At 43.6% G+C, this 15,981-nt stretch overlaps 1 protein-coding gene across 1 annotated transcript in view; it reads right to left on the reverse strand.

Moving 5' to 3' along the window:
• The window catches only part of LOC147629941 (vacuolar protein sorting-associated protein 35B-like), a 52,490-nt gene extending 42,034 nt beyond the window's left edge, over positions 1-10,456 (reverse strand). Inside the window, exon 1 of the mRNA XM_086811471.1 lies at positions 10,053-10,456. Coding sequence (XP_086667597.1) covers positions 10,053-10,163 — 111 coding nt within the window. The 5' untranslated portion in view covers positions 10,164-10,456. The remainder of the gene's footprint in view (positions 1-10,052) is intronic.
• Between the last annotated feature and the right edge of the window lie 5,525 nt (positions 10,457-15,981).

The following is a 15,981-nucleotide window of genomic DNA, read 5'->3' on the forward strand; positions in this document are numbered from 1 at the left end:
TGGGGAATCTTTGCTCATACGATGCCTTACTGTGTTATTGAGTGCAATCGAGGACGCTTGCTATTTTTCAAGAGGGGGGTATGTTACGACCCTGTGTTTTTCTCTCGACAACAAGCAAGTGGGCATGGGCACGGGATGGACAATGTGAATGGCATTGGTTTGAAATTGAGAAGGGAACCCATGTATGGACAGCCCAAGTGTGAAAGGGACAAAAAGGGATTTTGAGTTTATAAGGTTTTATAACCTTTGATGACTCAAAATATTATTATTTTTGGAAGTTTGTGTTTTTGCTACTTTGCTTTTGGCTTTTTGGAGAAAAGCGAAGAGAATCGCATCTTTAAAAAAAGGCGCAGGGTGGCAAAATTCGTGGGTCGTGGAGTCATGTGGTGGAGTGGCGCATCACCTTGACGTTCACGATTTGAATCTCTCTCGTTCTCAGGCGCCTCGCAGGTCTGCAAGACAAGAAGCGCACGTGGGCTGCTGTTGTGGCGGCTCTGTGCTGTGGGCGTTCGAGCTTTTGTGTGGTGCCTCTGTTGGGCTGCGTATGTGGAAGCAGCCAGGCGGGCGACCATACAGCAGCGAACAGGCGCAGAATCTGAGAGCAGCCATGAGCGCACAGCAAGCCCATACAGCCATCACGCAACACTCAGCCACACCATAGCTCGAAGCTTGAGGGTGACTATCTCTCTCTTTTAAAAGGAGACAAAGCATGGGGTTGCCAGTGAGCGAGGAGTGAGGGAAGCGGCGTCTTCTAACGGCGAGGGTGCCCACACCAAGCGCGCCTGACTTCTTGGCAGCCGGCTGTACCCCTGCAACATGGGTGGAGTGCAGCGTGCGGTTGTTAGACTTGAGGAAGCAGGCCATGCCATACTGGGCTACACGGTGTCTCTTGGTAGTCTCAATGGTGTTGGGAGGCTGCTAGATACTTTTGAAGGAGAATAGAGATAGGCTTTTCTCTTTCTCTCTCTCTGGGTTATGGAAAAAGCACAGGTTATTGCTATGGAAAACAACCCTGGCTTTGGCACCATGATTGGATGGTATATCTGTCATGGAAACAGGACATTGGTTTTCGAGAGGAAACAGGACTTTGGTTACGAGGAAGCAGGCCTATGGTTTATGGGATACAGGCCTTTGGTTTATCGGATACAGGTCTTTGGTTTCATATGGAAAACATGTCTTTGGATTCATGTGAACACGTTGTAGTTTTCTCGAGGTTACATGCAAGTTGTGGCTATAGGGAAGGACATATGGTTTGGTATAGCCCTACTGCTGTTTGGGAAAGGGTTTGAGGGATCCATGGTAGAGATGGAGAAGACCTTTTCAAGCAAGGAGGTGTTGTACAGGTGTGCCTTCTCTATGGTATGTTGTGCTGTAATAACGAGAGTTCTCATTTGGAAGTCCTGGGTGAAACTATAAGGGATCCTATTGGTGGAGGATTCTACAAGTTGTACTTTGTACTCAAATTTTGATCAAGTAAAGAAATACCGCAAGGGGCGCCACTGTGTTTTGGGGCCAATTGGTGTCCTTGTACTATTTGCAGGAGCACTCTAGCTCCCTGTGTTTGTTTCCTTTTCCAGGTCCCCATGGGTGATGAAGTGTTTTGTGTGCAAGTGTTTGTTTCACTGCCCGTCAAATTTCTGAAGGCCGGTTTCACCTTACCCACTACTTCTTCTTCTTTCTTGTATCCACTGCCATTTACCCACCCCACCACTTCTCTTGGTTCTCCTCTTCTACAGTATCTATGCTCCTCCCCAAGTCTTAAGAGTACTGCTGTATGGATTTCTATTTCTACACCTTCGTTGGTGGATCCAGCGTTTCAAGGATAGTTGGATGCTCGTTCACACATTGCATGACTCCCACCATTAATGCTCAGTTCATCTCTTCTAGGAGCAATGCACGGCACATATGGATAGAGATTCAAAGGAGGTATGGTCGTGTTTCCTTCGTAAAGATTGCTAAGTTGGAAGCGAACCTTGAGAAGTTGACGATCAGTGATTCTGACAATATCACTGAGAAGATTGGGGAGTTCTCTCGGCTTAAACGACAACTTGAAGAATTTGGGAGCGCTATCAATAACCCCATCCACAAGTTACTAGGTAAACTTCCTTCTTCCTTTGATGCTTTCAAAGATACCATATATTTTCGTAAACCTCTCCCCTCTTTTGAGGAGGTCTTGAGCTATTTACATCATAAGTGCTTGATGAGAGGCAAAGGGAAGCCAAAATTTGCATTTCTTACCCAAGACAAGGGCAGGACCAAAGGTGGCCGTGGTGGCAACAGCAGCAACAAGCAGAAAGTCACCACAAAGTCATCTTCCGATGACAACGATTCTGACAATTCTAATTGTTGGTCATGGCCACCCGGCCACTCCCCGCTAGTTCGGGTGTGAACCTAGCTTACTTACGGGAACTTTTTCCCTATGGCGGCTAGACACAGGTTTTTTCCCCGTGTGAACACACTCTTGTGTGTTGGGCACTTAGCTCTAGGCTTTTTAGTACTCTCATATTGTACTTTCATTTTCATCATCGAGTACATCTTTTCCAGCACTTACGTTTCTCTGTGCTTGAGCTTGTGTGTGTGTGTGTGTGTGTGTGTGCGCGCGCGCGCGCAAGCTAGCTACCCTCCTACCCAACATTGGTATCAGAGCGGGTTAGGGTTTCCTCCGACTGCACTCTAGTTAGGGTTTCCTCCGGCTGCCCTCTGCTCTTGCTTCAACCTATTGTACGCAAGAACACTCACCCCCTTCAGCTCGTAAGCGCTACCCTCCAACTTCTTGTTGTGCGCCGCCAACGACCTGCGGCCGCTACCCTGTGCCGCCCAGCTAGTGCCCTGCGCCGCCAACGACCTGCAATTGCCGCCCTCTGCCGCCCAACGGCCGACCTGCGCCGCCCTACAGCTTCTGCATAGTGCCACCTTGCTGCCTTGCGCAGATCTACAGCTGCAGCCGTACTGTACCTGCCGAGCATCCGCGTAGCTGACAGTGTACAGATCTGACCCTGTTGTTCGTCCTACAAGTGTACCTGACACTGTAAAATTTAGGGCATCTGAAATTTTTCACAAAATTTCAGCCCATACAGGTTTACAAGTTTGTGGGATTTGACAGATTTTGACCTGAAATTGCACATTTTGTTCGTTAAAATTTGGGGCTTTTCACCATTGAGCCTAAAATTGCAACATTGGCACACATTGGCATTGATTTCATCAGATTTGGTGCATCAATGCACTAAAAATTTGGGGATTTTGCAGAAATTGACACTATTTGAAGGTCTATTATAGACATTTGCAAGCATTTTGGGTGTTACAAGCTGCAGTATATGTATGCCATTGTGGACATTTTGACAAATTTGCATTATCGTGCAATACACTTGCAAATTTCGGACATGCATATGTATTTCTTGTGGTGAAGGGAGTTCCCTTTTAGTCCATTGATTTACTTGCAAATTTGGGACATGCATATGTATTTCTTGTGGTGAAGGAGTTCCCTTTTAGTCCATTGATTTTCTTGCTATTTCTCTCCCGCATTCTTACAGTTTTGTTGGGCATTGCCTACTCTTGTGGTGACCTATGACAGATCTCTTTTGCTGTGTTGTCATGGCCAACAGTAACAATGACCTCTTTGGCATGCTGCCTCAAGAGGACAAGCTCAATGGGGATAACTACCCTATGTGGGCTTATATAATGCGTCATGTAGTACTGGTTGCCAAGAATGTATGGCTATATGTGGATGGCACTCAGGGGCGTCCCCTCGCACCTACTCCAACGAAAGGTGAAGTGATTCCCACTCACCCTCTTGCAAGTCAACCTTCTCGTCCTCCTACCCAGCAGCAGCATACTTGGGATGCTAGGGATGCTAAGGCCCATGCATTAATTGCTCTCTCGTGCCGCAGACACATCATTCCACATATTCGTACTTGCACCACTGCTAAGGGTGCTTGGGATACCTTGGTGGAGTTGTATTCAAGTCACAATGAGGCTCATGTAGCTTACCTTCGGGGCAAGCTTGAGACTAACCGCATGCTTGAAGGTGACAATCAGTACCTTACGCATGAGAAAGACCTTCGAGAGCAACTCATCGACATTGATGAGGTCTTGACAGATGACTATATACCCTCATAAGGCCAAATGAATCTGAACTTACAAATAATTGGGATTTTACTTGCCCACATGCAGTTGGTGATGCCTCATGGTCACTTATTCTTGTTGACCCTTATGCTTGTCTATGCTAGACACTTTCTCTTATGTGATGTCTACTGGAGATGCCTTTTATGCTGCTTTTCCTTGCAGCGGGATTGTTTCTACAATGTTGACATTGTCACTCTCACATGTGATGTTTACTGGGAGTGCCTTCTACACCCATGGCCAGTGTTGGCTTGCCCTCATGGTTTTGACATGTCACATATATATTATTCATTGTGTGGGATTATGCATCTTTACACTTGTCATACATGCCACTAATCATGGCATCGCTGAGAGTTTACCCATCCTCTCATAGCATTGGCTGATGCCCGCCCTGAGCCCCCACTTTTTCTCCTGATTTTCGGCTTTCCCCCATTGCTAAATTTTTTATTTTTATCAGCCCTACCATTGCTGATTTTTTCCTCATCAGACCCTCCATTGATGAGTTTACCTCTTGCAGCTTACATTGCATGTCTCACAGACATGACTTCTGGATCCTGTTGCCTTTACACATGCATATATCTGCTACATCTTCTTATGCTTATCATTGGTGCCGTTACAGAGCTATGCTTTGATCTCTTGTTGTCATTGATGTGGATTACATGCACTTCAGGCTAGCACCATACATGCCATTGATCATGGCATTGCTGAGAGACTAGAGTTTACCCATCCTCTCATAGCATTGGCTGATGCCCGCCCCGAGCCTCCATTTTTTCTCCCGATTTTCAGCTTTCCCCCATTGCTGAATTTTTATTTTTATCAGCCCTACCATTGCTGATTTTTTCCTCATCGGTCCCTCCATTGATGAGTTTACCTCTTGCAGCTTACATTGCACGTCTCACAAGCATGACTTCTAGATCCTATTGCCTTTACACATGCGTATATCTGCTACATTTTCTTATGCTTATCACTGGTGCCGTTACAGAGCTATGCTTTGCTCTCTTGTTGTCATTGATGTGGATTACATGCAATTCAGTTTGGCAATTTGGATGCTTACCTTGAGGGGGGTGTTATATTTACTTTCCTTACTGGAGGATTTTATAACACACCTCCTCCTAATGCGGCTTATGCGATGCCTCTTGATTTGATGCAGTTGATGTCCACATGATCTTTGACATGCATTTCAAGTGATGCATTTATGTACTCCTATTGTAAACCGCAGTCTTCAAGCAAAACCAAAGAGCAGTGCAAAAACAAACTTGCACACAAAACACTTCAACACCTTTGAGGACCAAGGAAAGGAAAACAAACAAGGGGAGCTAGAGTGCTCCTGCAAACAATACACGGACACCGAATGGCCCCAAAACGCAGTGACACCCCTTGCAATATTTCTTTAATTAATTATAAGAGAGCTATGATTTCAATAAGACTGGAAACTCAGCCGTCACAGTAGAACTCCTGAAACCTGCAAAGACCCTGCATCATGGCTTCATGTCCACTCCGCATCCACAAACAAGTCCAACCATTATTCACATCAAAAGACTCCCACACATTGAGACTGCATACAGAAGCTTTCTCCCATGATCAGGGCTGCCACAACCATCCATAGCCTCTCACCCTATGAACAGCATCACACCCTAACACATCCAGTGCTCCTGCATCACGACGACGACTCCAAACTGTTTCCCAAAAGAGAACTCGAATCACAGCATAGCATACCATACAAGCGACACACCTGTACCAACCCTCTCTGCCTTCCAAGAGTACTATCCATCTCAGCCATGGATTTCCCGAGCCCTGTCCAATTAGCAACAAGGCTATACAACATGTGTCAATCCCTATATCCATTGCCTACATGTGACCTATCTCCTGGAGAAACCATAAACATGTTTCCTCGAGAAACCTACGACCTGTTTCCACATGAAACCCTTAGGCATGTTTTCCCCTTGAAACCTCCATCCTATTTCCACACAAAACCATACACAGCACCATTCAAAGACAGTGCCAACAACGGCATACATCCAATGACCTGTTTCCTCATGAAACATCTGGAAACATAGATATGACCACAACTGTAGGTCCCTCTATTCCTTTCAAGCAGGATGAAAGCAATCTACTCTATGAACATGCACCCATGCGAGCTTGCATCACTTCCATGCCAAGAAACACATCCAAGTGACCTGTACTTGCGGCCAACCAAAACAGCCCATAAACAGTCCCTAGAATCCACTCTCCAAGCTGCCAAACCCCTCCTCCCAAGAGAGAGAGAGAGAAGCGCATGGGCAAGGCTGCTGTCCAACCCGACGCTCCCTGCTGTCCAGCCCTGCCAGTCCTCAAAGAGAGAGAAAGCGTGCTCAATCTAGCCCCGCTTCCTAGCAAGAGAGAGAGAGAGAGAGAGAGAGAGAGAGAGAGAGACATGGCAGTTCAGCCCGCCAGTCTGTTGCACAAAAAAAAAGGGCCCTGTGTGTGCTGCTACCCGACTTGTAGCAAGAGAGGGAGAGAGAAGCCCGTGGATGAGCCTGCTATCCAGCTGGACTCTGCGGTCCCTGCTCAGCTCTCCTTTTCCTGCAGCCCAGCCCGCCAGCCCCCTCATAAGAGAGAAGAAGAAGGCGTGTACGTGCTGTTCTGCCCCGCCTGCTTTTCACCAAGAAAGAAGCCTCTCTGCAGCCACCAGCCCCTCCATAAGCGTGTGTGCCCCCTCAGCATGCAGTCCAGTCCTCCATGTGCCAAGCGAAAGAGGGAGAGAGAGAGAGAGAACATGTGCCGCAGCTTCAGCCTGTCAGCCCCTCCAAGAGAAAAACGCACACACGTGAAGCTTTTTTCCCTGCCCGCCAAGAAAAGCACATATATGCTGCAGCCCCACTTTTCTCCATAAAAAGGGTCTCCCAAAAAAATAACATAGCCCCTCCAAGGGCCACGATTTATCCCAAAATAAAAAGGGATTGGTTTTTAAACCTTTAAATCCTTTGTCCCCCACTTGCACATGGGGTTATGAAAGAAAAGGTCTTTATAAATGAATCTGTCCTTGAAGCTATTGCCCCAAGCTGATGCCATTCACACTGTCCACCATGTCCCCGTGCACACTTGCATACTGTCAAGAGAAAAAGACAGGGTCATAACACCTATGCTCTAGCTTTAGCACTATGACATTGGGGTTTCTCATCTTCCCCGTCATATAGTGCTTGCTTTTCCCATTGGCACTGCAGTTCATCTTCGCCATCGTGATCTCTCTTGATCACTCTTCCTGTGGAGCATAGTGCACGGCAGCATTCACAGCTTTATCACCCTGCTACCCGTTCACACCATTCACTTGAGGGGGGTTTGTTGGTCATGTCCACCTGGCCACTCTCGGCTAGTTCAAGTGTGAACCCAGCTTACTCACGGGCACTTTTTCTCTATGGCTGGACACAGGTTATTTCCCCGTGTGAACACACTCTTGTGTGTTGGGCACTTAGCTCTAGGCTTTTTAGTACTCTCATATTGTACTTTCATTTTCATCATCGAGTACATCTTTTCCAGCACTCACGTTTCTCTGTGCTTGAGCTTGTGTGTGAGTGTGCGTGCGTGCTAGCTACCCTCCTACCCAACACTAATAGCATCAAGGGTTCCAAGATGAAGGATTCTTGTGAGTTTTGTGGCCGACTTGGTCATTCCGAGGCCAAATGTTTTGCCCGACAGGCTGCTTCCCGCAAAGCTAAAGTCAAAGCTAAAGCAAAGTAGAATTCCTCCTCCGATGGCTCAGATACTTCACCAACGACAGATGGCTCAAATACTTCAACAACAGAGGAGAGTACGAAGTCTCATGCCAAGATTGCTTTTCTTGCCGTCTATGATCCCCCTATTCTTTCATCTTCACAGGAGGAGCAGGATGAGTCCGTCCTAGTGGTCACACAGGAGACTTCTGATTCAGAAGTCAATGCCCTATCCACAAAAGAGGATTATTTACAAAAGTTTGTGCTGTTACATGCTGATGCTATTATTGCAGATTTTCTCTGGGACTATCAAGAAGAAGCTACAATTGGTGACATTCCCCCGGTTTCTAATGAGTTGTGCTCAACTGAAAAGCTTTGACATAGGCCTGTAGAAGACCACTATACCAACGTCTTGGGCTTGCGAATGTATACTAATGGATCCTTCTGGAACCAGATGAAATGACAAGATTGTTTATGAGGGATACACATGGCAAAAATATTTGTCTCTAACGATACATGACAAGAACACTTGTCTCTGAAGATACATATGACAAAATGCTAAAATGCTTTTCCTTATATGCAGACATTTCTGATATCATAAGGGTTAGCATATTTTGTTCAAGCGGTACTCATGTGATGGAGCAAGGTTATTGAGTCAAATGATGGGTGCACGGTTTAGCTACCCCTAGCACATTTAAATTATAAGTATGAAATAGATGATTTACCATCTGGAACACGCACTCATTCGTGCTTGGCTACATGTCTTTTATTTGCGTGCATTACTGGGTAAATTTTATGAGTTTTGGGGGCTTAAATATGTTCACATGGTTAATACCATGCGTATTCACATGTATTTAAGTGGAACCAAGACGATTATTGGCAAATGCTGGCCTATGTGCATTGAAGGGAAGAATGAGAACCCGCACACGATATTGCCAAGTTTTAAGAACCGGGATTTATGGATTCATTGTATATGATTATGATGAAATGGTATTGTATGTGGATAATCCAATTTTGCCCAAATCTAGGAAAACCCCTAGAGCTTGTAATTACCTTTTGAGGGGGGTCAACCCATTCTGACTCTAGTGTTGTGTCTATTGTGCAAGTTCTTTATGGATTGTGGTTAAGTGGTTGTGGCCATGTTTAATGTTTAATACGCATTGATGGCATAAGAAAGTGTGTCCAGGTTAAGGCTTAGCAAGATGTGGATACCTCGAGGGTTCACGTGTACGCTAACGGTGCTAGCAAGATGAGGTCTAGACTAGCTGTGGGTCAATAAATAATAGGAAGGGGCTAGTTATAGCTAAAAGCTTATAACATGTGGTTGTCCCCAAATGACATCCCATGGATGAGCACCTTAAAATCATAGAAACCAAGGTTTGAAAGCCAACCCTCCTCTCTTTGAAAACAAAAATTTGCATTACACATGTGAAGTCTTGTGCTTTGCTGCACTTGAGTCCCAATCTATAATAAAATAAGAGTACCAAAACTCCCTAGGAAACTCACCAAAAATGTTTACATAGTGTAAAAATCGACTATAGTATGTTCCTGGCAAAACTAAGGCAGCATCAGCTGCCTCATGTCTCCCTTGAGTACAAGGGTGAGCTATGTTACACACCAGCCCATTCAGGCACAGGATCTTGGGGCATTTGCGCTGCAACTTTCTCAGCAGACACTCAATACAGCCTAGCCTCAGGCCAATACTGAGTCCTACTGTGGTTGAATCGGGCCCTTAACTGGGCCAAGAGATCATGCACAACCATAACTTGTTAACATCTGTAAAATAAACTCTAAGACTATGTTTCTAAATCTCCATACTTTGCTGTTCGAGACCATGGGAACCTAAATGACCGGCATAGATCTGTTACTTCAGTGTCACCACCCACCTTCTGCTCCACCACAACAATAATAGTATTGAGCATCTGTTTACCACATTGCGCCTCACAATCCCGTCGGTGACTAATACACAGCAATCCACACCATCCAGGACAACCAAAAGGCAATGTGACCTCTTCGCCCCACATTCCCTGTCGGGGCCCACTCAGGTATCCATTGATAATAACTCTACACTCTCTAAATTCACCAACACTCAAGGGGCAATAAATTTCCTTCTGTTTCAGCCCTACCTCAGATGAACCTTATTCATGGATGTTCAATTCCGGAGCTGATTAACATTAGCCTTCCATTGGTGATATCTGATGCGATTCATAAGATTAAGAAGAGAATTAGAAAAGCATGACATACCAGAGCTCGGTGCATGTAGAAGGCATGATGCTGGACAAGAGCCAGGGCATCAGCGAGCCATTTCTCCTGCTCCTCTGTGCTGGGGACTCCGTCGCCGTTGGGGCTCTGCATGGTCAAAAGGCCCTGCTGAATCGATTTCTGCAACAAAGACTGTTAGGGTTAGGGTTCCCTGAGGGAAAGGCTTGGATCAGGGTTAGGCAGACTGTCAGATAGTTAGGGTTAGGATTAGGGTTTCCTGGTTCCTGTGTTCAAGTCCAGAGATCAACGCCTACAAAGAGAAAAGCTGCCTAGCTGCCTGCCTTAGATGTGTGTCCTTGCGCGCCATGTGAACACACCTCTCACGTTCTTTCCATTACCTTTCTTTGTTCATATTTATATTTTATTTGGACGCTCTATTTTTATATACTCTACCACCACTTTTTACTTGGGTAGTGTCCTCGAGCCACGTGGCGCCTTATGTTTAGTTCTAATTATTTTCTCAAAAAAATAATTATTTCCTTTAAAAAGCGATCTCTCTATCTCTCTCATTTTAGTGCAGCCTATCTATACATACACACACACACACACACACACACACACACACACACACGCGTGGCACATATGGGTTCGTGAAGTAGTTACACTAGGTTACACCCAATATGGGTTCGTGAGAAGTTACACTCTTGTGAATACATTGTTGGGCAGGATCAGCTATGGATGGATCAATTTCTGTCCCAACACAAATAAGAAAACATTGTAGATTATGCATCCTCTTGTTGTAAAAAATTGTTTTGGAAATTTCCATATTTATTTCAAATAACAAAGAAAAATGAGCAAAAAGAATGTAAGCATTTGTGCGGGTGGGATGAAGAAGAGGCTACATGAGTGGATGTCTAGATAGGAAGGAGACAATGTGAGGAGACTAAATAAAGGGCCTTACATTACTTTTAACCTATAAGGATATTGAGGTAACGAATAAATCTTGGGGAACCTCATAAAAATGGCATATTATGATACAAGGAGGACTCAAACCCCACTTGTTTTCAAAACAGTTTTGATTTTTGGATTCGCGTAAGCAAGATAATTTTTTTATATTAATCTCTCTGAAAATTATTGACTCCTACGCTCGTGCCAATTTAAGATCACCTTAAGGGGGAGAAGAACGACGCTTATGAACACTAAAGAAAGAGAGAAATCAAGCAGTACACCCCCACATCAGACTACTTGATCGTTTGAAGAGGGAAAAAGTGCCTCTTTACTAGTGCTCTCGTGTGAGATAAAATGGGGGGGCATGATTTTGTTTTAGAAAGTGCCTCCTTATTAGCATGTCTACCCTAAAGAGAAGGCAATGAAGATTGTGTGTGTGTGTGTGTGAGAGAGAGAGAGAGAGCATATCAAGCAAATTAGGTAATAAATCAAGAAAACTCACTTACACAACAACGAGAAATTTTAATTAATGGTGTTAACCACTTCATAGGTTAACATGGTTTCACCCGCCCAATATGTGGTAGGGGCACTTTACCATCTTACTTGCTCAAATGGGCACTTATCTTTAATAAAGATTTTGTAAGATGGTGCTAGAATATATAAAGGAGCCTTATCTTGATCTTAATGTCAAATAACGAAAGTCTAAGGACTTCATGTACATACTTACTTAAGACCCCAAAAAATGGTTGTACCATTTTTAAGTTTGGTCGGCCTAGTGTGAAAACTAATCACTTGTATGTAAGCCATTTTTTACACTAAGCAATGGACAATGATTCCCTTGCAATACATTACTTGTAAGCTCTTATCTCCTCTACCCTTGCAATAGATTACTTGTAAGGTCTTCTCTCCTCAAATATTGCTTGCATGTATTTGTTGAATCTTACTTGTAAGCTCTTCTCTTCTCTACTCTTACAAAAGATTTGCATGATTTTAGAGCCCACAAGGGTTAGATTTCATTGCATTGAGCCGAGTAATAGCTTAGTAATTGTGATTAGGAGTGAAATCCATTCCAAAAGCATAAGCTTTAAGCTCTATTAGATGTGGATTAGAGTGGGAGAGTTAATTTGTGTTCGTGACATGCATTGTCAAAATTGGTAGCTTAGAGCATGCAAAATTAACCAAAAACAATTGAAAAATACATAATCACTTGCATAACCTTCATTAATTAGAATTAAGAATCTTAATCAGCCCCCTCCCCCATCAAGTCCAAAAAACTCTAAAAACCATGCAAAACCAAATCTCGAGTTAGGAGACATGATCCCAGTCCCACAAAAAAGACGTGAGTCAAACACATAAGCCGAGAGTTTGTGGACATATGAGCTATGAGTCGTGAGTCAAACACATAAGCCGAGAGTTTGTGGACATATGAGCTATGAGTCGTGAGTCAACAGACATGAGTCTAGAGGTAGTTATACCTAATATTGTACCAACCCAATTATTATTACATCGAAGACTTGTAAGGACATACCTACTCATCTCCTTAGAAGATTTTCCTGTCATACAATCTTTAACAGCTACAACTTTCAAGAAAAATTCTTGTTTTTTGGGCATTAATGTATAACTATGCCTAATAATTGCACACCAACCATATCATAGGCCTATTTCATAAAACTAAGATTTTCCTATTATACAATCTTTACTAACTACAATTTCCACGGGAAAATCTTGTCATGTGGACATTAATGTACAACTATGCCCACCAAGGTCTATTTCATAGAAGTATATACCTAAGTCATAAAAATAAAATTCGTGAGCCTAGTTCATACAAAGAGGCGTGAGCCTACAGAAGTGAGTCTACAAGCATGTGCCTAGGTAGGCTTATTTAAAAAAAATAAAACCTGTGAGCCTAGTTCATACAAAAGATGCATGAGCCTACAAAAGCGAGTCTATAGGCATGAATCTACATCTATGAGACCAAAGACATGAGTCTATAGGCATATGTCCACCACGCGTGATGTGAATCTAGCTCACCAAATCCATGTAAGCCTATTTCATACCAAAAAAAGGTGTGGAAGTCTATATATGTGTCTAGAGACATGAGTCTACATACATGAATCTAGAGACGCGAGCCTAGCAACACATTAAAAAAAGGATTCAAAAACCCCCAAAAAAAAAAACTTTTACAAGAATCATATTTTTTTGTAGCTTGACCATAACAAGCATGTCTAAAATCAATTTCAGACCTGCTTCAGGAAGCACTAGAGATCGTTTCACTAGAGTGAAACCTTTGGTGCGAATCTAATTTAGACTAATTATTGAAAATGACAATACAATCTATACTAATTGTTGAAAACAATGATACAATCGATTGTAGTGCATCAAACCATACTTCCTCAAACCCACCTAGCCTTCAATCCCAGCAATGACCAGTACTCAACAAAACGCCCCCATAATGTTATAATACAATCGATTACATTGCATCAAACTATACTCCCTCAAACCCACCTAGCCTTCGATCCCAGCAATAACCAGTACTTAACAAAGTACTCCCAGTACTTAACAAAAGCAAAACTCTTTTGGATCCACCTTAAGTGAGGAGCTTTGGGACGAAATGAGCCAACTAAATGTAGATGTGAGTGGAGGAACAATGCAACCCCTAGAAATAGGAGCCAATGCTTGGCTGTCCTCCAAACCCCAAAATCACTAATAAGCTCTGTAAATAGTTCCATAAACTTCATGAAAAAGAACATTAAATTGCCATGTCTTTGGACGAAGCTCCAATGAAGGAGTAGGAGTAGGACTAGGACTAGGAAACTCAAGGTTCGCTCTCTCAAGAAGTGGTCAAACCATGCCGGATGCCACAATGTTTCGAACATTTGGTGTCAATCCTCCTGAGATGGGTTTATCCCAAGGTGAGATGAGACCAAGCAGCTCAAAAACCACATCTACGTGAATTGGGACATGTCTCTCTTACTGAACATTAGGGACAAGCATTTTGCAAAACACCCAACATCGAGCATAGATAGTGCAAGATCCAAGAGTCCCACTTTCCACATGAGAGCCCATTATAGAAGCTTCTTCACCTAATGGAACCAAGTTTCATCTCTAGTCCATTCGAAGGAGGAATAGGGACCATGGGGAAGGGTAAAGAGCCAATCTGTGGGACTACCTCAAACCAAGGGATCCACAAGGGAATTCACATAACGTGTCCTCAATCGGAACAATAAGCCTACACCTAGAGGCATAGGGCAAGTGCCATTGGAAACTGCACATCACCCCATGGGATAAGAAATCCCAAACCCTGAAATAGAGAGTTTTGTGTAGCCACTCCCCTACGTTCCACTGCCACCACATGAATATGTAGAAGATATGCTTGAAGAAGGGGTAACACCTAAAGGCTCACAATTAGGCAAAACAAATCTCAATGATGATGACTACCAAATTTGATCAATTTGGAGATTCCATTCAGCCTTAACAAACTAAGGGTGTGCCCAACCAGCTCTAGCTATAGTCCTAGTCAAGGACATGAGCATGGAAGAGTTGGCATAATATCTAGGCTAGTAGTGGCAAGGCTAACCCAGGGCCAGCCCCAACTACTTCCTCAAGCAACAAGCAGGACACCCACACCTATTTAAAATGGAGAGATATAACTTGGTATGTGTAATTTTCCACCAAAATCATACAAGTATAAAGTGTCTGATGCTAAGGCCTAGACAACAACAATTTTGTGCTTGTTACTAGTGCCATGTGAACCATGACATAGATCATCTTGCACCACAACATATGCTTCTCATGCTAAGGTAACCATTACCAGAACACAAGCTCCAATGCCAACCTAGTAAAACCCCTCACCACACAGAGAGGCATGTATAGACCACCAAAGTTGCAATATCCACCTCTTGTATTACCACCTCAATAGGTTTCTCCAAGAACCACACACTGGTTCAAGAATACTCGACGACTCAGCCTATAGAAATATGAACTCAAGAACAAGAGAGCTATGAGTCTTATGAACATTACCAGAACACAAGCTTCAATGGCTACCTAGTAAAACCCCTTACCGCACAAAGAGGTATGTATAGACCTCCACAGTTGCCATATCCACCTCTTGCATTACCACCTCAATAGGTTCCTCCAAGAACCACACACTAGTATAAGAATACTTGGTGACTCTACCTATAGTTATATGAACTCATGAACAAGAGAGCTATGAGTCTTATGAACATCAAAACCCATATGAGTAGGAATAGTATGATCCCTATGGGTATCCTAATAGGCTTCACCTACAGCGCTTCACCTACAGACCCACATAAGCAGCAAGAGTATGATCCCTATGGATATCTTGAATAGGCTTCATTTATAGACTATGCCTCTGTGTTCAAGGCTATGGTGTAACAAAGAGTGGGAGATCTCAACAATATGCTATGTAGGCTATGATCCCTATGGGCATCCTGAATATGCTTCACTTATAGACTATAACTCTTTGCTCAAGGCTGTGGTGTAACAAAGAGCAAGAGATCTTAACAATATGGTACGTAGGTCACCAATGTAATTCTTTTGAAGAAAAGGGTCACACTACATTACAGAGTGCCCTCACAAAGACTTGGCACCAAATCCCCCGAGTGCTCCAAGCACTTTGAATCTCATCCTAAACCCTAATGTGATTCCTTATGGAGGCACATGCTACAAGAGCGGATTCAATCATGCTTATAAGGAATATTCCAACACAAAGAAATTTCCCAAGTGGCTAAAGCATCTATAAACGCATCAAACGAGCCTTAACTTATTGAGTAATGTACAAGGAGGACTTACTCATATAATCCCCCTTAATGCCATCACGCAATGATCTAAGCAAAGATGACGACAATAGTCAAGGGGATAGGCTACAATAAGCAAAAGTTTTAAGCTTCAACTTCAAAGCAAGCAGTAAAAGAGCATGAGGTGCAAGCCACCCCAAAGGCTACACTAGCCCCTAGAAAGACTTATGATTTAGAACTAGAGGTCCAAAAGAAGAAGACCTCAA

The sequence above is a fragment of the Cibotium barometz genome, chromosome 17 (genome assembly GCF_041138505.1).
Source record: "Cibotium barometz isolate CiBa-2024 chromosome 17, ASM4113850v1, whole genome shotgun sequence".
NCBI classification, from domain to species: Eukaryota; Viridiplantae; Streptophyta; class Polypodiopsida; order Cyatheales; family Cibotiaceae; genus Cibotium; species Cibotium barometz.